This window comes from Dendropsophus ebraccatus, chromosome 2, assembly GCF_027789765.1.
Source record: "Dendropsophus ebraccatus isolate aDenEbr1 chromosome 2, aDenEbr1.pat, whole genome shotgun sequence".
In the NCBI taxonomy this organism is placed as follows: Eukaryota; Metazoa; Chordata; class Amphibia; order Anura; family Hylidae; genus Dendropsophus; species Dendropsophus ebraccatus.
Genome location: NC_091455.1, coordinates 202,630,973 through 202,656,331, shown reverse-complemented (window position 1 = coordinate 202,656,331; position 25,359 = coordinate 202,630,973). Strand labels below are relative to the sequence as shown.

The following is a 25,359-nucleotide window of genomic DNA, read 5'->3' as shown; positions in this document are numbered from 1 at the left end:
GGGTGTTAAGCATGGACCAATCAGGAAGGGAGAATACTTTTCTATACAGCAGTGTATATAGCTGAGTGTAAGTGCAGGCAAATTATACCAGCAGTGTGGATAGCTGAGTGTAAGTACAGGCACATTATAGGGGGTGAGAGTACAGTTCTGTAGACTATGCCTCTCCCCCACTTCCCCTATCACCCAGTACAGGGAGCTCTTATACCAAGCTACAATTTTGAAAAACAGCTCTTCTTGCAAAGCGCTCTCTATCCAATTTGCTCTTAAAGGGGTATTCCCCCCAAAATTATTTTTGCATTAATAAATTGCTCACCCATAAAAACACAGAAGATCGTTGGTAGAAAAAGTCCACTGGGTCCATCTAGTCCGCCCTTTTGGTATTTCCATTCTTATTATCTTAGGAAAAATATATGTATATACCAGGCAGGTTTAAATTCTGTTATTGTAGATTTACCAACCACATCTGCTGGAAGTTTGTTTCAAGTATCTACGAGTCTACTCTTTCAGTAAAATAATATTTTCTCACATTGCTTCTGATCTTCCCCCCAACTAACCTCTCACTGTGTCCTCTTGTTCTTGAGCTCAGTTTTTTTTTTTACTAAAAACACTTCCCTCCTGAACCTTAATTAGTCCTTAAACATCATGTCCCCCCTTTCACTATACAGATTCAAATCCTGAAGTCTTCCCTGATAGGTGTTATGATTCACACCCTCCACCATTTTTGTAGCCGTCTTTGGACCCGTTCTATTTTTATCAATATCCTTGTTTAGGTGATGTCTCCAGAACTGTACACAGTATTCCAGATGTGGTCTCACCAGAGCTCTATACAGCGGGATCACAATATCCTTCTCCTTCACCTATAGCTTTCCAACGTCAATCTATTATGGATTTTGCACAGTTTTGCTGTTTTCTACCGCCCCCACCCTCAGTGTCGGGATCATGTGTCCTCCATCTCTTCAGTGGGCTTCTAACTCTGCCCACTGAAGTGACTGAGGACAGGTCACTCTGTGGTCCCCTCCAAGGTGCCCCTCTGACTGCTCCCCCACACCGGAGCTTATCCGCAGCTCCCCCTTACTGCCTACCCCCCCCACGCACCCCTGAGCTCACCCGCGGCTTACCCTCAGCTCTCCCCCCAGCTCACCCATGGCCTTCAGCACTACTCCTCTGAATACCCCCCAGACAACTCTATCATACTTTCTCAACTCTGCTATCTCACTACCTCAACTCTATCTCACCTCTACTACCTCAACTTTGCTGTATCATGTGGATATCAGCTCTGCTGCATCATGGACCAATCAGGCAGAAGCAATGCATGATGGGAGATGTAGCTTACTTTCTTGGATATAGATCATGTTTTAGAAAAACTTGTAACTCAGGAACGGCAACAGCTAGAAAGATCGGAGACGGCTCAAAATACTCAGGGGGACTTTTTTTTTTAGCTCTTGGGGGGAATATCCCTTTAAACCAAGGTACCACTGTATTCTGAAGAGGTAGATAATATAAAGCCACTGCCAGTCACATCTCGTGGCAGCTTAACTCCCAAAGAACAAAAGGGTCAGGCAAACATGGCCAATCCTTCATAAGGTGCCCATGCACCTTACAAAGTCAGCTGAAACCAGTACCGCTGACAAAGGATACTGGTGCAAAGGGTTGACCCTTTATGTGTATGGGGAATATGGGAGAGAGCCTGTCACATGAACGATCATTTGACCGACAGTTATAGAAAGTATATGGGCACCTTTACCCCTAAAAGGTGGAATGGGAGGCCACAACACTCATCTAGTGGTCATCTAGTCCTACTGTAGTAGCTTGGTTTGGCCAGTGTTCACCTAAAGTTTGATCAGCAATAGATGCAGCTGTCTACACAGAGGTGAAACATGGAGTACACGGTGGCGTGATTAGTATGAGTTTTCATTGTTTTGGAGGAAAGCATTGACTGAAAATAAGTCTCCATACACCACTGCACCAGTTCAGCTGAATCAGTACCCCCTCCTCCTGTATACAGGATACTATGGCTGGTTCTTCATTCTTCATGGACACTACAGGTTGTCCTATATTCTACGCGTACAATATATATAAACACTATGGGGGAGATTTATCAAACATGGTGTAAAGTGAAACTGGCCCAGTTGCCCCTAGCAACCAGATTCTACCTTAATTTTCCAAAGAGTCTGTGAGAAATGAAAGGTGGAATCTGATTGGTTGCTAGGGGCAACTGAGCCAGTTTCACTTTACATCATGTTTGATAAATCTCCCCCTGTGTCTGGTCTTACCTGTTAGGGAAAATGTTAGGTTCTATAGAACTCGAACCTTGTCGAACCCTCCGCATTTGATTCCCGATGCCTTCCCAGTCCATGGGAAAGGAGGAGACAGCCAGGGTACCGCCTGGAATTACGGTATTCCGTCTAGGTAATAGGCTGAATCCCCGAGTTCCAGGCGGTACCCGGGCTGCCTCCTCCTTCCCCACGGACCGGGAAGGCATCGGGAATCAAATGCGGAGGGTTCGACAAGGTTCGAGTTCTATAGAACCTAAGATTTTCTGATGTTCAATCATCTCTACTCATAAGGAAAGCCAGAAAGGGTGCTGTTCATATAGATTGGCACTCATTTATGGATGGAATTGAGCTACTACGACCCATATGCCCAACTCATTACCAAATATCCATGTATATGAGGTCAACAGGAGAGAGAGATATGTCGGCTGAATGAACACCTCATGAAGATGTATGAGCACCTTGAGACTGCAGATACCAGTGTCTGCAATATTCTTCTGAAGGCCGCTCTTCCTGACTAGAGATGAGGGGGGGGGGGGGGGTATTCTCTTCTGATGTATTTGTATGTTTACTACTCCCCTGGCTGTAAAGATCTGCAGAATCTGTTTAATAGACAGGATGAACCCCCGGGCCGGGGCCACCCATCGAGTGAGGACAATAGGCAGAACGAGACCTGCTCTTAGGCTAAACTATTTTCTTTTTCTCTCTGAATTGTGACATGGTGAATTCTGATGATCCGTCTAATGAAAATGATGAGGCTTGTTCCGAGGGATATGACAGATGCAGCCGCTGGTCTTCTCCCAGAAATATGTGCCACAGGCATCGTCTCCCTGGAATGGTGAGCAGTTGAGAGCCGTGGAAGCTCACATGTGAAGTACTTGTCAGCCAATGGCAGTATGTGGCCCTAAGGGGATGACTCATCCCATGTCTCGTGTTACCATAGGGTGAAGTGTGCTTCCACACATCAGAGACTGAATTAAGCGGTGGTCTGAGGCTAATTGCTTGTGGATGAGACCTGCCAGGTGTACCTCCAAATACATCCACTTTTTTATTGCCCGGAGGCCATTTTAATGCATATGGCAGACATAAGTCAGACACTTGGCAGCATGGATGTGTCTCAGCGTGGACGACCTGTCGTCTAATGTGTCTATGATCTGCTGGGAAAAGTATGTTTGGATTGTTTTAATCCAGTCATAGAAGACTCATAGGAATAAGACGTCAACACTAGGAAGACAATCATTCCGTGAAGCTTGATCATTGTGCGTGGGCCAGGGTCTGATCATCATCATTGGGATAGGACAAGACTAATCTAGGGAGGGTTCAGCTAAATGACATGGAGGTGACTGTTTCTGCAATGGTGACGTGGGACTAAAATGTTGGTTTCTATATTTGGAGCCATCAGAAAATGATAATAAGTTGTTCTGTTTAAAGAGGTTGGCCACTTTATAGTAAAATAGTTCAGTGTACAGTATTAGTAAGTGTATTCACTGTATATACTGACAGCAGCTCCCTGTGTACCTCATAGAGCTAAAATCAGACTCCCCTCCTTCAGGCTGTGCTGCCCTACTCTGTGGTAAATCTATCCATAAGATGGCCGACATGAAGGAGCATGTGACCATGCCCTGCCTCCACTGCCCACCACTGAGCCTGTATATGCCTATGGAGGAGACTGAGGGCGGGGCATGGTCACATGCTCCTCCATGTCAGCCATCTTATGGACAGACTCACCACAGAGCAGGAAAGCACAGCCTGGAGGAGGGGAGTCTGATTTTAGCTGTATGAGGTACACAGGGAGCTGCTGCCAGTAAGTGCTGTGAAGACACTTACTAATACTGTACACTGAGCAGTTTTACTATAAAGTGGCCAAACGCTTTAATGTGCGAAGGTCTCTATCATCCTACAGGTTTTCACTTGTGAACCCAAACCGATATCTACTATCCTTGTAGGCCCATAATCTTCTGCAAGTTATTAGTCTGTACAATGCTTGGTTGACAATGCCCTCCACATGTATGAGTGGCTCAGACAACGCCATGAAAACATCCCACAGACCATAATGCTGTCCCCCAGCAGCTTGTGTCTCTCCAGCAATGGCTTTGGGGCATCTGTTCTCTGTTTCTCCGCTGATACACTGACGTTCATACTTTCAATGAAGCAGAAAACATGAATTATCGGAAAAGACAACCCTTTACCAACCAGCCAAGGTCAAGTCTCAACACCAGCTGGAATACTGAAGCCTTTTCTGCCAACACACCTTTAGCAGAGATGCACTGACCTTCCCTCTGCTCTGTAGCCCCACACAGTAAGTCATCAGGTGGGTGGGGCATATAGCCACATTGATTTAGCCCCACCCCTGCAGGAGGAGCTAACACCTGAGCCCAGCAGTAAGGGCAGCATGAGATGGAGGCGACCAGGAGCTAATAGCCATGTTATATTGTGGGTGGCATGGAGGTTAGCTAAATTATTTCTGTAGTGTTTGGAGTCCAGGGATCAAATGCCACCAAGGATAACAGCTGCATATATGTTCTCTCAACAATGTTTGTATGGATTTTAGCACACACTCCAAACCACTGTGAGCCACATTGGGAACAGGGACCAATATGAGTGACAACAATCTCTGTACAACACTTCAGAATAAGTTGGCGCTAAATAAATAGAGGAACAATATTGTTATTATACTGTAAAGACATATAGTGTTAGGGCAATGCTGCTGTCTGTAATATGGAGAGGAGAGAGGATGCTTCAGCTCATGTCACTCACCATTCTTCCTATTGCTCAGGTAAACTTGCAACACAATCCTGGCTCATTCATGCCCTGCCCCACTGAAATCCCACCCACCTGCAGGTTGATGACCCCTGTGACCTGGAAGTTCTTAATGTAAATAAACAAATTTAAAAAGCAGCAAAAGGATGCCCAGGGACAGAGGTGAAAAAAATGGAGGCAACAACTAAGGGAAAAAGACAGATTACAAATGATTCAATAAGAAAAAATGGTTGGACAAACTCTTTAACCCTTAAGGACTGAGCCATTTTTTAATTTTGCGCTTTCATTTTATCCTCCTTGTGTTTAAAAGGCCATAGTGCTTGCATTTTTTTTTTTCAACTACAGACCCACATGAGCCCTTTTTTGCAAAACCAACAATACTTGACGGAGTAAATTTTTCCATAAAATATGCTGCGAAATTGGGAAAACGTTATTTGTGCAGTGAAAGTGAAAAGAGTGCAATTCTTTTTATTTTGAGGAGTTTCGTGTTTACACCGTTCACCCTATGGTAAAACTGACATGTTATCTATGTTCCTCAAGTCAAGTCAGATGATTACAACGATATGTAACTTGTATAACATTTATTTTATTTGATGGCTTTTAAAATGTTTACATTTTTTAAGAAAACTAAAAGTTCCTTAAATTGTTCTATTTTTTTTTTTAACCAATTGTTCATTTTCAAACAACAAAGTTTAACAGAGTACAAAAACTTACAAAAATTTATGGCATAAAGGTGCCAAATTGTTCTATTCTGGTCCATATAAGGCTTTTATTTTTTTGGTCTATGGGGCTGTGTGAGGTGTCATTTTTTTGCACAATGATCTGTACTTTCTATCGGTAGCTTTCTTGCATATATGCGACTTCGTGGCTTTATACCCACAAACTACAACTACAGTGGGGAAAATAAGTATTTGATAAGTATTTGACTACTAATTTCACACATTTTCCCACCTACATTAGACAGAGAAGTCTGTAATTTTTATTAGAGATAAGCAAACTTGACAAAAGTTCGGCTTTTGAACCCCACTGCCAGAAGGTGGATGCAGCCCAAAGACTGCCTGGAAAACAAGGATACAGCAATAGGCAAGTTCGATCATCTCTATTCTTTATCATAGGTACCATAAATAGACTTCAACTGTGAGAAAATGTATGAGGAAAAAAAATCCCCAAAAATGTATGATTTTTTTTACATAATTAGAATTTTATTGTATGAAAATATTTGATCACCTACCAAACAGCAAAAAATCTGCCCGTTACAGATCTGTTAGTTTTTCTTTAAGAAGCTCCTCCTACTTTGCACTAGAGAAGAGATGAGGATTGTTCGGCATTTAAATACTAGTGGCTAAAGTTGCCTATGGCTGTTTTCCCAGACTCCCTAGGGCTGCATCCAATTTCTTCACCCACCAGTTTTTAAATGCCCAATGATTGTACTTGAGCATGCTTAAAGGAGAAGTCTGGTCAGGGAAAAAATTTTCTATCACCACCAACACACCACTCCCCGTGCCTCTCCAGAGCTGGATCGCCTCTCCTGGACCCACGCCGGGCTTCAGGATCTCCAGCAGCAGACATCCCAACCCAGCCAGTGACTGGGGCAGGAGGCCGCTTCAGTAACCGATTGGCTAAGCAGGCTGTCCATCAGCCGAAACAAGCATTTCCCTTGAGTCATGATGTCATCACCACTCGGGGGAGATGAAAACACCCCCAAAACACAGACCCAAAAATGAAGAATGGGTGTGGAATCATACTTTGGGGACTGCTTTTCCACAAAGGGGACAGGATGACAGCTCTCTATTGAAGGGAGGATCTTGATGTATCTTAAGATTTTGGGTAACAACCTTTGTCCCCCAGTAAGAGCAAAGAAGATGGGTTGTGGCTGGGTCTTGTAACCGAGAAGTGGTTCCATAAATAATGTCTAATAAACTTAAAGAAAAAAAAAAACACATTCATAGAATCTAAGTATACTAATAACACACAGTTTCACCCATTTTTTTTATAGACCACATTGCGTAAACATCCACAGTGGAAGGAGAAAAACTATGGAATTTTTTTTTTTCTTGGGGAAAAAATAATTGCTGCAATTTGTTTCATGTTTTTCTCTTCTCACAATACAATTTATTTTGAAGCAATAGCACAAATCATGGTAAAACCATGGCAAAGCATCAGTTCGTGTGAATCTACCCCGAAGGGGTTTTTTGTTTTTTTATAAATTTTTTATGATTCTTATAAATTACACAATCTCAGGATATACAAGCTAAAATTATTATGTTAATTTGTTTTCCCTAAGACCCATTGGCATCACAACATATGGGGTAAATTCGCCCCTGCGACGAAGGAATATTTAATGAAAAAATAACAATTAAATTTTAATCCCCTCCTCCATGAGGTATAAATAGGCTCCACCTCCCCCTAGACCTCAGTCTAATTATAAAGAAACATAAAACACAGGGAGGGAGTCTTGTGATGCCAATGGGTCTTAGGGAAAACAAATTAACATAATAATTTTAGCTTCCCTTACGTCCCATTGGCATCACAACATATGGGGAATTAGCAAGCATTATCCCCAATGGGTGGGTTATTTATTACGTCCGCATTAAGAACAGATCTTGCAAAGGTTGTTCTTGACAGGAAAGAAGTATCCAGCCTGAAATATCTCACAAAAGTAGTCAAAGATGACAAGGTAGCTGCCTGGCATATGTCCTCAAGTGGCACAGCAGCATGCTCTGCCCAAGTGGAGGCCACAGCTCTAGTAGAGTGAGCCCTGGTAAATTCTGGTGGATCCAGATCAGGAGAGGAGTAAGGCAATGGAGTCACAGATCCATCTGAATATTGAAGGTTTTGAAGCCTTTCTCCCCTTGTTCTTTCCTGCGAAAGGGATAAAGAAATTCTCGTCTTTACGAAAATCACCTACTCTATGTAGATAGATCTTGATAGCTTTGGATACATCCAATAAAGAAAGATTTAAGTCTTCTTTAGATGATCCAGTAGGAGAAAATACAGGCAATACTATTGGCTGGTTGATGTTGGCAAATGAAGCCACCATAGGCAGGAATCCTGGAAGGAACCCAAGGATAACCTTGTCTTGGGAAAAAAAATCACGTATGGAGGTGCGGAGTCAAGGGCTTGAAGTTCTCCAACTCTCTTAGCAGAGGTAATGGCTAGTAAAAGAGAAACTTTCAATGTTAACTTGAAGTCTACTTCCTCCCAAGGCTTAAAGGGAGGAAGACACAGGCGTCTCAACACAAAGGATAAGTCCCATGGGTCTACCTGCTTTACCAGGTTAGGCCTAGTCTAGCCTTAACAAAATTCTTTACCTCCAAGATCTGAAAGAAACGTGAGTTTAGGTGTGCAGAGAGGGCTGCTATCTGCACCTTGATGGAACTAGGTTTTAATCCTTTATAGAAGCCTTCCTGTAAAAACTCCAATGACTGTGGAGTAGAAGGTTTAGGTCCATCAATACTCCTGCTTGCACACCAATCTTGAAAATCTTCCAAATACGTGCATAAGATTTATTTGTAGTGCTACTACGAGCGTGAGAAAGGGTATACTATACCTTCTCAAAAAAACTAGAGTCTAATACGGTCCTCTCAGTCTCCAAGCTGTCAAGCTGAGGCTGGAAAGATTCCTGCACAGATGTTGACCCTGGAATATTAGATCCGGATGCAGAGGTAATCTCCAAAATTCCCCTCTGCTCATATTCATGGGCAGGATGAACCATGACCCCTTCGGCCAGAAGGGAGTTATTATTATTACTGACGACTGATCTAGACTGATCTTCGTCAAACTCTGGGAATCATGGCTATGGGAGGAAAGATATACGCCAGCTGGTATGTCCATGGTATTGTCATTGAGTCCACTACCGTGGGATTGTCTGCCCTATAAAGGGAACAGAAATTCCTCAGTTTGGCATTGCTTGCTGATGCCATGAGGTCTCTCTGAGGAAGCCCCCACCTCTGGGTTAACTGAATGAACACTCTCCTTGAGAGAGACCATTCCCCCGGTAATGTCAGGCCTCAACTCAGTCAATCCGCCAATATATTGTCGACACCCCTGATATGAATCGCAGAGAGTCTGGTTATTCTGGTTTCTGCCCAACAGAAAAATCTTCTCTACTTCCCTGAGGAGAGAAGGGGATCTGGTACCTCCCTGTTTAGGTACGCCACACAGGTCATGTCGTTCATCCGGATTCTGACTGCTCTCTGTAAAATAGTTGGAGAAAAATGAAGAGCAGCTAGGTAAATCGCTCTGAGCTCCCTCACGTTGGAGGGCAGAGCGGATTCCTGTTGACTCCCAAGATCCTGCAGTCGTGATGACTGTCAGATGAGCTCCCCAACCTGTTCCTGAAGCATCTGTCGTGATGGTTATTCAGTGTGGTTCTGAAAATAAAACTCCATGTTTGACTTGTCTCCACCACATTAGAGAATGTCTTGTTTGAGTCAATAGAACATGCATCGCATCCAAGTCCTTCAGTCCTCGGTTCCATACTGTTAGTGCTTCTTTCTGAAGAAATCTCATGTGCCATAACGCCCATGGCACCGCGTCCGCAGCTGAGGCAAGGAGCCCTAGAAAGCGCATTTATGTTCTTATGGATACCTGACAAGGAGGAATTAGGAATTAAGTCTGATTTTTCTATGTTGATAAGCCAACCTAATTGTTGAAGTATGTCCTGGACATAGTTCAACTGAACTCTCAGAAGATCCTGAGTCTGAGTCATAATCAACCAATCGTCCAGGTAAGGTATAACTTTATCCCCTGTAAACGGAAGCAAACCATCATGGTGACACTACCTATGTGAAAACAAAGGGTGCGGAGGTATTCCAGATGGAAGGACTTTGAATTGTAAGTGTCTTACCTTCCCCTGGATTTGGATGGCGAAGGCTCTCCTGTGAGCCTTCAGAATCGGTACATGAAGATATGCATCCGGTAGATCTATGGTGACCATAAAATCTCCCTCCTGGAGGATAGATTTTACCGATCTTATGTTCTCCATGTGGAACGTCTTCTTTACGATGCACCTGTTGAGATATCGCAAATCTATAATAAGCCTCCAATTTCCGGATGGCTTCAGCACTAGTAACACTGGGGAGTAAACTCCCTGACCGATCTCAGATAGAGGAACATCCTCTAGAGCCTCAATGGAAAGGAGGTAAAGAATTTCTGTCTCTAGGACTAAGTGTCTTTCTGGCTTAAGATTTCTTGACAAAAGAAATCTTGGAGGAGGAAGAGATGATAAATGAAGGACATAACAATTTTGAATAATATTTAACACCCAGTGATCTTTTCTTAATTCTTCCCAGGCAGGGAGAAACAAACTCAGACGTGTTCCCACTGGACAGCTTCTGCGTCAGAAGTCTGGTTTCTTGTTGGTGTCCTTATTCTGCTGCTTCCCGGAACCTCTTCTGGAATAGTTTCTTCCCCAACCTCTGTACTGGTATCTCCCTTTGCCTCGCTGAGGAGATTTTGCTCTGCGAAAGGAATCACCGCTCTTATAGGACAATGGTAGGGACTTCCCCTCCTTGTCAGACAATTCCTCCATTAATTTATCCCACTCAGAGCCAAACAGCCTACCTGGCTGGAACTCCATATTACAGAGCTGAATTTTGGAGTTAGCATCTCCAACCCAGGGTTTTAACCATAGCGCCCTTCGGCAGCGGTCGAGAGCGTACTAGTTTTTTTACGCCAACCTGGTTCCCTGAGATGCATCATAGCAGAGGAAGTCAATGGCCATAAGGAGCGAAGGACCTTGTCCCTGCTAGCTCTACCTTCCAAATTTTCCTGGACCTTGGCCAGCCATCTTCTTAGGCTTCTAGAAACCTCAAAGAAGAAATGGAGACTGCCCCTTGGGCTGCCGCATATGATCTCTTGAGGGCTACCTCCACCCTTCTATCCATCGGATCCTTAAGATTGGATCCGTCCTCCGCAGGCAGCACAGTACATTTCGACAGTTTGGCTATGGCCGGGTCCACCTTTGGAGGCTCAATCCAGTCCTTACATTGTTCTTCCTTGAGAACATATAAGGTCTTAAACCTCTTGCTCAAACCCGGAGCCTTTTCCGGTTCCTTCCATTCCGCCTGTAACATAGACAATGAAGTCTTACCCACAGAAAAAGCCCTAGGCTTTTTTGAGGAGGACCAATCCTATCCTCTTCTATTTCCTCAGGGTGTATTTCAGCTTGTACAGCTTAGCAGAGCTTGAGAATTCTATCAAATGTGAAATACCCCCTGAATAATTCTTTCTCATCTTCAGAAGTAGAAGAGGTTTCAGAAGAAGATGATGACTTAACTTCATCAATCACAGTAAAACTGAAAATGACCATAATCCTACAGCCATAAAGTAATATACTCAAAGGCTGGGAGTAGAGAGAGAAATACTCCATTTGGTCTTTAACTTAGGACACGGGCGGCGATTCTCATTAGCCGCTAAAGTCTTTTGACCCATACAACTACATCCTGAACATTAGGCTCCTCATAGGTTTTGGTCTGCATGAATGACAGCGTACTTAGGCATTATAAATATTTTTAGGCATTCATAAATATTTTTATGAAAGAAAGGATGAATCTTATATGGAAAAAATGATCCTCCTACGGTATCCATAGCCGTCAGGTAGAGGAGTCTCACACTCGGCACATGAAGTGCTTCCTTAGAAGGTCTTTTGCCAGCAGCAGGACTGGTCTCCATTTCAGACATCTGCAAATAATCAATGTATTACAATACATATAAACCACTAGCCTGGCTAGAGTGATATCGGAAAGAGACACTAGGTGGCAGCAACACTTACTTTTAAGTATATAGAAGAGAGATCACAGCACTTTGCACTCAGATGTTTTCTATTAGATCCAAATGAGCCACAGAAAATCCTTCCAGAGGAAGACAGCCAGACCTAGAGGTAGCAACAGCTTACCTTCTGCCTTGAACACACAGCTAATCCGGCATGCAGAGAGGGCGCGCCGCTGCCGGCCGCTGGAAGTGACATGGCGCTGATGCCGCAGTGCTGAGACGCACGCAACGCTAATGCGTTCCACAGTCGAACACGACTGGAAGAAAAGCCAGCGGCTCCGGTGACACGCAGAGTGCGTTCCAAGACCGCTAGGTAAGAAAAACTTAAAAGCTAAGACCTGCAGAAGCAAATATCAGGATACTACCTGGACACCGGCTCCAGCGGCATCCCAGCAATCATTACCTGGAGAGAAAACCTGAATGCAACAGGTTAACAAAGCATAAAAACGGAGGAGGGACAAAGTCCCCTAGGGCTAACAGCAACGAAGTAAAAAAAGACTGAGGTCTAGGGGGAGGTGGAGCCTATTTATACCTCATGGAGGAGGGGATTAAAATTTAATTGTTATTTTTTCATTAAATATTCCTTCGTCCCAGGAGCTCGCAGGGGCGAATTTAACCCATATGTTGTGATGCCAATGGGACGTAAGGGAAGGCCATATTCTCACGCTACAGTCAACAGTTTACTGCAATCCCAGCAACAGCACATGGCTATATATGAAGAAATGTAGGCAGTCTTTTTTCAACCAAAACCAGGAGTGGATTAAAAACACAGAAGCTGTGCAAATATTTCCGTTATAATTTTTCCATGTCAGTTCCATTCCTAATTTTGGTTATAAAAGACTGACAAAAATACTGTGTGAACATAGCCTTAAATCCTTCCCGCATCAGAACGTAAATGCACGTTCTGCTGTAGGTGGGGGGGTTCAAAGCATACTTTTGCTTTGAACTGCTGCTTTGTGTGTGTGTGTGTGTGTGGGGGGGGGGGTTCACAACATACTTTATGGAAAAATTAAGTCTGCCATAGCAAAGTACAATTGGTGTTGCAAAAAATAAGGGCTCACGTGGGTCTGTAGGTGAAAAAAATGCAAGCGCTGTGGCCTTTTAAACATGGAAAGGAAGAAATGAAAACTAGCCCGGTCCTGTAAGGGTTAAAATTACAAATATTGAAATGCAGACTTCCCTATAAAGAACACAAGACTGTTCACACTGCATTTTTATTTTGGTAGGTAAACTCAGAGGCATTAGATTTCACCAAAACCAAAGCACATAAACCTTTAGTGTTCAGCCTATGTAGTGTTATTAGATTAGTGTGTAACTGCTTCATAAAATACAGACTGTTCTAATAATTGATCAAATGCTGCACGTCAGTTTATATTTTAGTCAATTATTAAGCACAAAAATTTCCTGAGTTCAGTACCTGGTGCAGTAAAGGCGCACAATTCAACCAAGGAATAAGTAACATTGCCTTACAAAGATTCACAGATCACCCGACTCCCAATGGCTGGAGAAGATGGTTGCAGCCCTAGGGTACTTTATGGTAAAACTGACTGTACCTTTACTCTTTGGGTCAGTCAGAATACAATACCAATGTTTCATAGCTTTTATTAATATTTTACTACTTTTTTTTTTAAGACCGTATACCATATTTTACGCACATAAAACAGGGAAAACATATTTCATGTTAATACACTTCCCTGGTGGTCTATGGAATTAAAGGGCTCAAAACTTATTGAAATGACAGGGCCACCTTAATATTTTAACACTTTTTATTTAATATTTATCTTTTAGAAAATATAGTACCTCTTTTTCTCAAATTATGATTATAATTGCCCTATTGTGACCCATAATCTTTTTTATTTTGCCCCCTAGAGTGCTGTTTAGGGACGCTTCAATACCAGATATGTTTATTTTACCTACAGGCTCCGTGTCAGGTGCGCAATCACCAAGCGCCGGATAGCACCAGTGCCCTCCATCCCGGGACCCGATCAATAATGAGCCAGGGGGAGGGCGGGCTGCCGCTATCCGCAGAGTGGGGTCCGGGAGGCAAGGGGAGTCGGGATCCTATAGCCAGCTGATCGGAGTCCGGGGGATATCACTGCGGTGCACCGCATGCTGGCCGACTGAAAGGAACGGCTCTCACTACTCTTCTTCCTCCCAGCAGCATCACCAGTGTCCTGATACTGCGGGTGCTAAACACTAAAAACACTAAACTCAACCCTCTCTCCTCCCCCTCCTCTCGCCCACTCTTTCCCCCATCTCCTCTCTCCCCCCTTCTGGTTGGAGAAGAGAGTTTTAGCATTAGGTGAGCATGAAGTTTATTTTGGGGCATTACTATGTGACAGGGCAGGGGACATTTACTATAGGGCACAGTAGGGAGGGAGGTATTACTACTATGAGGGTAGGGGGTATTATTACTATATGGAGTGCACAGCAGGGGATATTTTTACTATATAGGGGCACAGCAGGGACATTACTACTATATGGGGGTACAGCAGTAGATATTACTATATGGGGCACAGCAGGGAGCTATTACTACATGGGGGCACAGCAGGGGGCTTTATTACTATATGGGGGTACAGCAGGAGAGATTTTTACTATATGGAGGGGGCACAGCAGAGGATATTACTATATGGAGGCACAGAAGGGACATTATTACATGGGGGCACAGGAGGAGACATTACTATATGGGGGCACAGGAGGAGACATTATTACTATATGGGGGCACAGGAGGAGACATTATTACTATATGGAGGGCACAGGAGGAGACATTATTACTATATGGGGGCACAGGAGGAGACATTATTACTATATGGAGGGCACAGGAGGAGACATTATTACTATATGGAGGGCACAGGAGGAGACATTATTACTATATGGGGGCACAGGAGGAGACATTATTACTATATGGAGGAGGCATTATTACTATATGGAGGCACAGCAGGAGGCATTATTACTATATGGAGGCACAGCAGGAGGCATTAATACTATATGGTGGACACAGCAGGGGAACCTGTATACAGAGGGAAACCCACATATCTACTCACTTTACTACACATGACACCACGACTACCGTATGGGAGCCTATAGGAGGGAAAAGGGAAGGAAGTTGCTGGAAATGTACAGAGCCTAAGATGTTTGTCTGGCAGGTTCTGAAGAGATGAACTGTAGCTGCAAGAAATCGTAGAGGCCTGAGCCAGATGGAGAGGAAAAGTGACGCCTCAGATCAAAAAATACGTCACTTGTGAGTCACTGAATGATTTTTTTTTTTAGAATGTTATTTAGTAGGGGTGCCTCGAGGTAAAAAGAAATTTCCAAGGGGTGACCCCTTAGTTTAGCATTAATCAATAGCAACATCAACATCTGGGTACATGGGGAGGCATCTGACTACATGGGGGGTGGGGAGGCAGCGTCTGACTACATGGGGGGTGGGAAGGCGGCAATCTGGCTACGTTGGGGGTGTTATTTGGCTGTAGGGGGACATATCCTGCTCCATGAAACACATCTGGCTAGCGGCAAATCTGCCTCCATGGGACATACCTTGCTGCAAGAGGCATACCTAGCCAAAAGGGGCATGTGTGGATGTATTTGGCTGCAGGGGACATATCTGGCTTCAGGGGCATACCTAGCTGAAAGGGACATATTACTTGTCCAAGCTTCTGCCTGCTTCCCTGGCTCCTAACTCACTGACTGCCCGCCGCAGCCACTGATGTTACCTGCGAGACTGAGAAGCAGGTGGGAGCATGGTCAGGTAAGCATGATCTGTAAGGCCAGGCAGCTAATATGTTAAAAAGGCAGTGGCTGCATTCTCGTAGTGGAATGAAAATCTGCTGCGGGAATGCAAAACCATATGCCATAACAGTACAGAGTATTGCAGCGGATTTTGCTGCGAAACGTACACATGTATCTTCCCTAGGGCAAAGATTATAATCAATCGTATCCTTGGGGGTACTCAGCTGGAGCTTCTTGTCGCATGGGGGTACTTGGCTTGAAAAATTTACCACCTTTGAAAAGGCCAGATTTTATTTTTTAATGCTCAGGTAATTAGGGTGTACTTTCCATATGTAAACCTATCAGCAAGTGCTTAACTTTCAGGGGAAATGACATTATATAATATCCATCAAAATCTTTGCACTGACAAACCAAATGTGCTTGAATAAATATGGGATCTTGGAATAATGTCAGAAACCTGTCCCACTCCTGAAATACCTAGGATTTGCCAGGGTCACCATCTGCAAATACAAACCGTATACAGATTATCAAAGACCCATTAACTTCTATAGGTTAGTCAGTTCTTTAAATAAGCACATTTAGGGTATAAACCCACACACCGTATACGCAGCAGATACGCAACAAATACACAGCAGATTTGTTGGTACAGATTTGATGCTGTGTTCAGTTATTTAGATCTAATCTGCTGCGAGTTTGCTGCGTATCGCAGCAGTAAATACGCTGCATATACGGTGTGTGGGTTTATACCCATAGGGTAAATTCACACGGGCGTCTCGCATAAGAAATCTGCAGCTAAACCGCAGCTAATCCGCAATACACATATGAATAATAAGAATATGTGTATTGCGGATAAGCTGCGGATTTCTTGTGCGAGACGCGTGTGAATTTACCCATAAATACATGTCCTATTTCCATGCAGACAGGATTTAAAAATACACCACCAAAAAAGTTGTCTACCACATAGAGATCAGTTGGTTCTATAGTGTTTGTATGTTAAATTGTGGATCCCTGATTACAGTCCTGTCAATGAAGCCCAAGACCTAAACCTTTCAGGAAAGTTTTTTTTTTTTTTTTTTAGACCCTATACCCCACATTTGTTTGACAGGTTCTCCTCTATTCCCATAACACACTCTAAAATGGATAGTAAACGTAGGTTTATAAAACACAACCCCTCTAAAGCATCTGTGATATGAGAATGCAGCACTGATTTTATTGCGCAGTTGCCTGAACTCCATCTTCTTGAGATTTTCCTCGTCAGTATAGTAGTAAGTATCCCCACATTTTACACAACTTTAGACTATCATACCCAATGTAGTTGCCTGGTTTACCTGTGCCGCCAGGATTCTCCATACCCCACAAGCACCGCTCATGAAGCTGTGCCTCATTCCTTAGGGCCAGAGACATCTCACGATGATCACATACAAGGTATTCATACACAGGAATGTGAAATAGATGGATTTTATTTCTACTAGCTTTAATTACAGTGCTCGTTTGTCAAAATGAAAACAAGTTTACAAAACAGTTGATTACGATTCGTTTACTGAAAGCAAAAGATTCCACATCACTAGATGAACCATTCAGACAGCGCCGTACAGTCCGAGATCCAACAGCTCCAGCTTTTCAGTGTTTAATCAGAGTAAAGAGGAGAAAAAAAATAAAAAATAAAAAAGGTTTCAATTATCAAATGGCAAATCTGAGCCTTGCAGCAAGAGGCATGCCGCTGGGGAATGCTTCCGGACAGGAGAGAAAGGTCTGCGCTCTACAATGGAATGACTGCATCAGGCACTGACGCTAAATGGTGCACAAGGCCGAGCACTGCCTGTTTGGTAGAGAATGAGTGAGCCTTCCCTGCTAAGTCACTACAACCACCAAAAACCCACATGCCATAACGGGTAGGTGGAGTACAATGGAAACCAAACTTCTTGTCTAGTTTAACAGCACACCTACAAAGCTAGGTGCGGATTCTAGACACATGCATAGACCCATTGTAGTTGGGACATCCAAAGGATCCTGACAAGTGTGCTGCTGGGTGCGTTGGTATCTAGTGAACGGAAATACTGTATGCACGCAGCATACTAAGCTGGCAAGCTCCACTAGGTGAGCCATTCTGACAGGTGGTCCAACATTGTTATTGGAGAGCATTTAATGGCCACTAGGTCTCTGACAAATGCTATTCGACTACATAGTAGGGTTGGATGTTTAAAGGGAGCACCAATGTCCCCTTCCTGTAACAAACCTGACCCAACTATTTAGAGTAGGCAGCCATGATAGTAGCTAGACAAGACATTCACCAGAGTGCAGCCCATCAAATTACAAGGAGCACATGACATTGGTGGGGATCAGCTAGTAAGGACGCTGAATACTGCACAAAGCCACAGTACGGCTGCAATTTCAAGTAGATTCAAGTTTAGCAAAACAGATAAAAATCCAGGAAGAGGGCATACAGCTTAAACTGTGCAGCAAACCGTGCAAACTCCAAAAACCCTACTGTATCTCCAATGTCATCTAACAGGAGAGTCATCCGCTCTTCTAATTCCTGTGGCTTGTTGTCTTGTAAGTTATTACTTGGAGCACAAACAGAAGCAGCTGCAAAATGCAGACAGAACCAGCAGCATTGCAATTACTGGAACCTGCCTTATAACCATGCAAGAAAACGAAAGAACAGCATCAAGCATAACCCCTTTTGTGCAACACTAACAAGATGAAAAGTATTGGGCCAATCCAAAGTAAAGGATCGCCACAAGGGTGTACTGGAGCCACAAATCAGAGCCACAGCAGCCACTGGGGTGAACTCAGTCCACTGTCAGCATGTGAGGTAACTGGCAAAAGTATTAATTCTTAAAAATGAGCAGTTTCATAGCCTGGAACGCATGTGGATTCTCTAACCTCTCTTCCAGTACTATACATGGTATCATTCTGATGACATTAAAAAAAAAAAAATGTAGAGTAATATTGCATAGGAGAACCAGAAACTGCCTCATTGAAAAAAAAAAAAAACTATTTACATTAAATAAGACACCTAACTGTTATCAGGCTCTTCCATTGCCACATGTACAGCACGGTGCAAAACGTACTGTGAAGGAGTAAGAACGAACTGGTTCCGGCACTCAATACCGCAAAGAAGAACAGTTTGCCACATGAGAGAAGCGTAGAGGAAGGAATAGTAGGAGGGCATGAAGAGGAGATGGGGCAGGACAAAAAAAAAAAACCCAGTGGGAGAAGAAAAAAAAAATATAATATGAAGATGATTTGTTGTTTCATTTCTGGTTCCGGAGCTGATTGGACAACCAGTCCAGTCCTTCATAGAGCCCATCTCCACTAGTGGCGCAGGTGGCCTGAATGTACCAGTTTCTATGGCGTAGGGAGTGAAGTCCTAACTTGTCTGTTATTTCTGCTGCATTCATAGCGTTGGGCAGATCCTGGAAGGAAAAAAAAAAAGGAAAAGTTGGGGCATTCTAGAGCTCACCCTATTTGAAAACTAGCCAACATCTGCTCGCTAATTGTTACCAACCTGTTTGTTTGCGAAGACTAGCAAGACAGCATCTCGTAACTCATCCTCTGCCAACATCCTCATCAGCTCCTCCCTGGCCTCGTTCACTCGCTCCCGATCATTGCTGTCCACCACAAAGATCAATCCTGAGAAAAACACAATGCAAGATATTAGCCGAACAGCCCCAAGAAAACCATCAAAGGTCAAAGGTGCATGTGTAAGATGTAAAGACATACTGTGGTAATGAAAGCGGAGGATGAAAGGAAAACCCCTCTACATACTGACAGGAGAAACACTGTCAAGTTTTGAATAGGGAAAGGAAAGTGACATCCATATTTACAGCAGAGGATGCTTTGTGCCCTCCATTTCTTTCAGATAAACTATGCACCCATCATAAATGGGCAGTGTGTAGCGTCACCCACCTTGTGTGTTCTGGAAGTAGTGACGCCAGAGGGGTCTGATCTTGTCTTGACCACCCACGTCCCATACTGTGAAGCTGATGTTCTTATATTCTACAGTCTCTACATTAAAACCTTTAAAAAAAAAAAAAAAAAAAAAAGCATGTCAGTGTCTACAGTTTATTACATAGAGTGAAACAATGGATGTATGAGTGAAGAGCACACACCTATTGTGGGGATCGTGGTTACAATCTCTCCCAGCTTCAGCTTGTATAATATAGTGGTTTTGCCTGCAGCATCCAGCCCAACCATAAGGATTCTCATCTCTTTCTTGCCAAAAAGGCCTTTGAACAGGTTGGCGAACACATTCCCCATGCTGGAAATGTGAAGGGATCAGATATGGCAAGAAAAACCTGCGAAAGATCAATCAGCAAATTAATACAAAGGTTCAGCACAAAGCAACAAAGACAGGTTACAGACATCCAGCATTTATACATCTCCATCGGAAAGCAGCCCAAATGAACTACAACCCCAGTGCAGGTATAATAGGGGGGACCATAACTAATAGAAAAGGAAACTAAATAAGTTAAACAGCAGCCTGCTTGCTAATAGTCTCCAAATTACTTTTTCTAAATGCTGCAAAAAAACTAAATCCAAAGTGTGTAGCCATTGTTTCGTATACAAGTGACTGTTCACGACAGTGCAGAGCTCCTTTTTGACAGAAACAGAACCAGATGTATTGGACATTCTAAGCGCACAGGATTCAACCCAGCTATACCTTATAGTGGGTGGTATTACAATCTGATAAGAGCTGCTTCCACCATGCAGTTACCTGACTTCCCATAAACCACTGGGGTTGATAATCTGAGAATCCACAGAGATGTGAACCATCTTTCGTTCAGACCCGTGCCTCATCTCTCGCTTTAACTACATCCACCAGACTGGAAACAAAAGCCACATTGTCCGAGCGCTGAAGTCAAGCACCTTCGCTCACACCAAGTACCAAGGACTGATGTGTGGGAGAGAAGGAGAGAATCACATCTATAGACACTTTACAAGGACGAGGGAAGCTTTGTTTTTTGTACTATTCCTTTGCTGTTTAACATCTGTAATATGGTCAGGAATTGTATCACTCTTTCCATGAAGTGTAATTCTGACCACAATTATAAAATGAATGCAAGAACATCATTATGGTGGCTGACGTAGTTACAGAACAGGATGAAGATACTGCAACACAAGGAGAAAGGTGCTTCAAGGAATCTAGTATCAGAACCTGGAAAAGGTGTGCTGTGGAGCCAGCAATGTATCGGGGGTTCACCCAAATCCTCAACAACTCTGACCCTGCTAGGCAGAACTGCCAGACCTTAGGGTAGTAGTAGGGCCGTATTCCACGGGATGATTATCATTCAGATTATGGTTAAATCGTTCGAATCTAAACGATAATCGTTCGTTTGAATAGCAGTTAACGATTAACGACAGAACGAGAAATCGTTGATTGTTTAATAAGACCTGGACCTATTTTTATCGTTGCTCATTCGCAAATCGTTCGCATTGAATAAGATGTTGTTCGCAGTAGGAAGCCGTGGAATAGGGCCCTCACAAAGCCAATATGCCAGATAAGCAAGCGCTGATCTGCTAGATTGGTGCTCGCCTACAGAGCATCTATTAGATGGCTTGATTACAGACATTGTTAACGTCCAAACAGAAAATAATTAAGATCTGTACTTACCTTTCCATGCTCCACTGGTTTACGGCTGCTTTCTCTCAGTTGACATTTCCTAACCAGTCTCTGAGGCGACAGGCCACTCAGCCAATCATTGGCAGAGACAGTACAGTGCCGGGCCAATGATTGGTCGCGCACCCTGTCATCTCAGATGTGTTCGGAAACGGGAAGGGGGGGGGGGGGGAAAGGGGGCCATTCACTAACACAACATACATTACAAAGTTGTATAACTTTGTAATGTGTGTTATTTAGTGAATAATAGTTTAGCTTCGAACTACCCATTTAAGTATACATGTTTCTTATTTTCTATACCGAGTATACCGTCTCAGGAGCCAATGTTATAACATGTTGAAAGAACAATCAGCCAATAATCGACTCCTCAAGTGATAGTTGTTTTTATTACACATGGCGATATCAACCCGAAGTGGCCCGATTTGGCAGATAATCGCTCGGTGCATTAGGGCCCTTACTTAACAACTCCACGGCTTTAGACATTGTGTATACACAGAGGTCCTGCAGTTTAGCTCCAGTAATCAGCTCAGGTAGTTTCTAACCTGGATCCTCTGCACCATTTTCAGGGACTTTGTTTAGTTCATATGCAAATTATGCAGTTCGGTACACTGGCCGCGGAACTACGACCCCAAATGCACCATTCCACCCCGGTCATAACGCCACTTCTAATCAATTTTTGGGGTGGCGCCAGTGACAGGGCACCAGATAAATCTTCATGAGGAGGAGCAGATCAGTGCACTAAGGGCAGTAGCCCCAGCTTGGGTGCACCAAAATGCCTCATTAGCATCTGAAAACTGTGCCCAGTGGCCGGTGCGCTAAAGGAATATATCAGCAGACCTTACACCTAGAAGTCCAGAGTCTTCAGACATCCCATGCTCTGGGTCTACAGTCTGACCTTGCATTATTAAAGGTTTTCTTCACGATTTATACATTAACAGCCATTCTGCTCTGCACAGGAAAAACCCTCGAGCTGGATTCGCACTTTCCGTGTTTGCTGCATGAAGCACAGATGGAGGATCCCTGTACAGAAGTGTTTCTACACACGGCATGATGTATCATGGCGGGAGCAGGTAAACCATTTGAACGATCGCACCACTGTTTCATTACAGCAGCACAATCATTTAGTTTCCCCACTCCGGGCATGAAAACACTTCACTACAAGGATTCACCATCTGTGCTTCATGAAGCAAAACTGGAACGTGTGAATCCAGCCTTGGTCTTACGTAAGGTATCTGCACTTGCTTAAAATTCAATCTTACCCAACCTAATAGCTGGTAGCAGTAGACATGTTGATGCAACCTGTCCTACAGTCGCCCAACACTAACACAAAGCTATAACAAACGTTTCAGCAGTCAAGGCTGACCATACAACTTCAACAGAAAAAATGTTTGACTGACGGCTATCCCTCCCAATCCTTCAACAGCTCAGCTAAGAGTTTGTGTTTCCCAAATGGAGAAAAGAATAGGCCGCTACTAGATTTATATGGAGGAAGCTTATCTTGAGCACGGGACTTGGACGCCCCATAAACATTAAACAGCTGGCCAGTCCCATCAGAATTGTTATTCAAAGTGCTCAGGGGTCCTGAGGTGGAGAACATTTCAGTAACAGAGCCCCATTCCAATGACTCTGGAAAGTCACAGACTAAATAGTGTTGTTGTAGTATGTTCCATATTACTTCAAGGCTAAAAAAAAAAATAAAAAAAAAATCACTAGCTCACTCGGCTCAACCAACGTTGCCGAACGCTTACGTTTTAACAGGTTCACTCAACATTACTCTTCCTTCTGACATCCATCACGAGACTGGGTACTGCCGTATTTACTTACAATGGTTCTGTAGAAATCAGCAGTGACAACCAACATCAGTCACCTGAGACTATGTACGAAGATCCACAAGGCTACCAATCCAAGGTTTATGTAAAGTGATCCACCTGAATCTGTGCTGTCATGTTATCAGTATACAGAAGAGAAAGACAACCATTACCACAGCAGAGAAATCACTGCATCTATGACTCCATCGGTGGAGAGGACAGGTTGGTGGAAGTCCCATTACACCCCAGGGATATAACTGGCTGCACCAGTAGAGACACACCATGCGGTCAGATCAGTAGTGGACATATTCCTTACAGAAGGAGAAGGGACGGCGCTCGGGAGAATTAGGTTTTAGGAGATCACTGGAATAATATGGGGGACAATGATCTTTATCGCACCTCAACACGAGACTACAGAAACTCCCACCTCCATCACCTCCGGCCTCCCCTGCCACCTCCATCATTCCCCCACTGCTACGGCCTCCCATGCCACCTCCATCGCCCCCGGACGCTCAGGGCCTTTCACCTCCATCACCCCCGGACGCTCAGGGCCTCCCCTGCTACCTCCGGCCGGTTCGGGCCCCCTGCCTCTGTCCTCTTCGGCCTCCCCTGCCACCTCCATCATCCCCCCGCCGCCTCCATCGTCCCCTGCCACCTCCATCCGCTCTGGGCCTCCCGCCTCAGTCACCCCCAACCTTCACTGCCACCACCATCCGCTCTGGGCCTCCCGCCTCCGTCACCCCCAATCTCCACTGTCACCTCCATCATCCCCCCGCAGCCTCAAGCCGGTTTGGGCCTCCCGCGCCATCATCATCCCCCCGCCTACTCCGGGCCTCCCGCCTCCGTCACCCCCAACTTCCCCTGCCACCTCCATCATCCCTGGCCTTCCCTGCCACCTCCATCATCCGCCCGCCTCCGGCCAGTTCGGGCCTCCCCTGCCACCTCCATCACCCCTGGCCTCCCCTGCCACCTCCATCACCCCTGGCCTCCCCTGCCACCTCCATCACCCCTGGCCTCCCCTGCCACCTCCATCACCCCTGGCCTCCGCTGCCACCTCCATCACCCCTGGCCTCCGCTGCCACCTCCATCACCCCTGGCCTCCCCTGCCACCTCCATCACCCCTGGCCTCCCCTGCCACCTCCATCACCCCTGGCCTCCCCTGCCACCTCCATCACCCCTGGCCTCCCCTGCCACCTCCATCACCCCTGGCCTCCCCTGCCACCTCCATCACCCCTGGCCTCCCCTGCCACCTCCATCACCCCTGGCCTCCCCTGCCACCTCCCTCACCCCTGGCTTCCCCTGCCACCTCCATCACCCCTGGCCTCCCCTGCCACCTCCATCACCCCTGGCTTCCCCTGCCACCTCCATCACCCCTGGCTTCCCCTGCCACCTCCATCACCCCTGGCTTCCCCTGCCACCTCCATCATCCCTCCGCCGCCTCCATCACCCCTAACCTTTCTGGGCCTACCCTTACCCCTAACCTCATTTGTCCTCCCCTCCTGCTATAACCCCCGACCACCCCTCCAATCTCCCTCAGGCCCGGCCTTTTACCTCTTTTACTCCTGTCATCATCCCCATCTACCTCTTTGATCCACTGCTTCTCCTGTCCCCCTCCTGTCACGATCCCCGGCCTCTCCCGTCACCTTCAGTCAGCCTCCCCGGCCTCTCCCTCCTACCCCAGGGCTTCCACACACCACCCCGGTTGACTGACCTCTCTCCGTCGCAGATGGCGCTCGTCTGCCCGCCCGGTGCTCGGTCCCTCACTCTGCAGTTCCCGGTTCGTGCTCTGCTTCTTTGAGGCGTTGGTTTGTCCGGCACAAGATGGCGGATCCCGGCGGCCACGTCAGAGGAGAGAGTACGCGCTGCGTCCTGTGCGTGCGTCATTAACATGGCGGCAGGAAGCAGGGAGGCGTGGCTGTGAGGTAGAAACCAGAACTGGCAGTGAGGGCAGCGATTGGTAGGCGTGGCCTGGAGGTTGCGCTGAGCCGCTGGCGGGAAATCTGCGCAGTGCTGGCGGCTGAGGCGGACAGGTGGGTGTGTGCAGTGCTCGCGCTGTCACCTCCCTGTATGAAGTGTTTATGAGGAGAATTTGTGCCGCATCCTGGAAGCTCCTCATCCCTGCGCCTTACTTCAGGTGTGAAGTCTCATTTAGAATGGTGGAATAGGTCACATCATTTGTATAAATATAATGACTGAAAGTCATAGAAAGGGATCTTTTTATTTATAGATGTAGAATATTTGTGGTAGAGGGACATGTGAGGGTGAATGGGCCCCTGTCCCCATAGGTGATCACTACAACTCCCACAATCCACTGCAGGAAATGTATTCTGCTAATCGTCTGTCCCCAACCTGACAACAATATAGGACGGTATTACCCAACCTTCGGCTCTCC

General features: G+C 45.1%; 1 protein-coding gene across 1 annotated transcript; it reads right to left on the bottom strand.

Moving 5' to 3' along the window:
- Nucleotides 1–16,978: 16,978 nt before the first annotated feature.
- Nucleotides 16,979–24,838, bottom strand: ARF1 (ARF GTPase 1). The gene is made up of 5 exons (XM_069959154.1): nt 24,679–24,838; nt 19,652–19,837; nt 19,449–19,559; nt 19,048–19,172; nt 16,979–18,955 (listed from the first exon to the last, which is right to left on the bottom strand). Exons 2-5 carry the CDS (start codon nt 19,797–19,799, stop codon nt 18,794–18,796), a joined length of 546 nt encoding a protein of 181 aa, XP_069815255.1. The 5' UTR covers nt 19,800–19,837; nt 24,679–24,838; the 3' UTR covers nt 16,979–18,793.
- Nucleotides 24,839–25,359: the final 521 nt, after the last annotated feature.

Bases quoted from the DNA above. Each gene is read 5' to 3' on its own strand.
- ARF1 (XM_069959154.1), bottom strand. From the start codon at position 19,799: ATGGGGAATGTGTTCGCCAACCTGTTCAAAGGCCTTTTTGGCAAGAAA. The intron at 19,560-19,651 runs GTGTGTGCTCTT...TTTTTTTTAAAG, and splicing joins AACCACGATCCCCACAATAG to GTTTTAATGTAGAGACTGTA. The intron at 19,173-19,448 runs GTGGGTGACGCT...TGTTTTTCTCAG, and splicing joins CTACTTCCAGAACACACAAG to GATTGATCTTTGTGGTGGAC.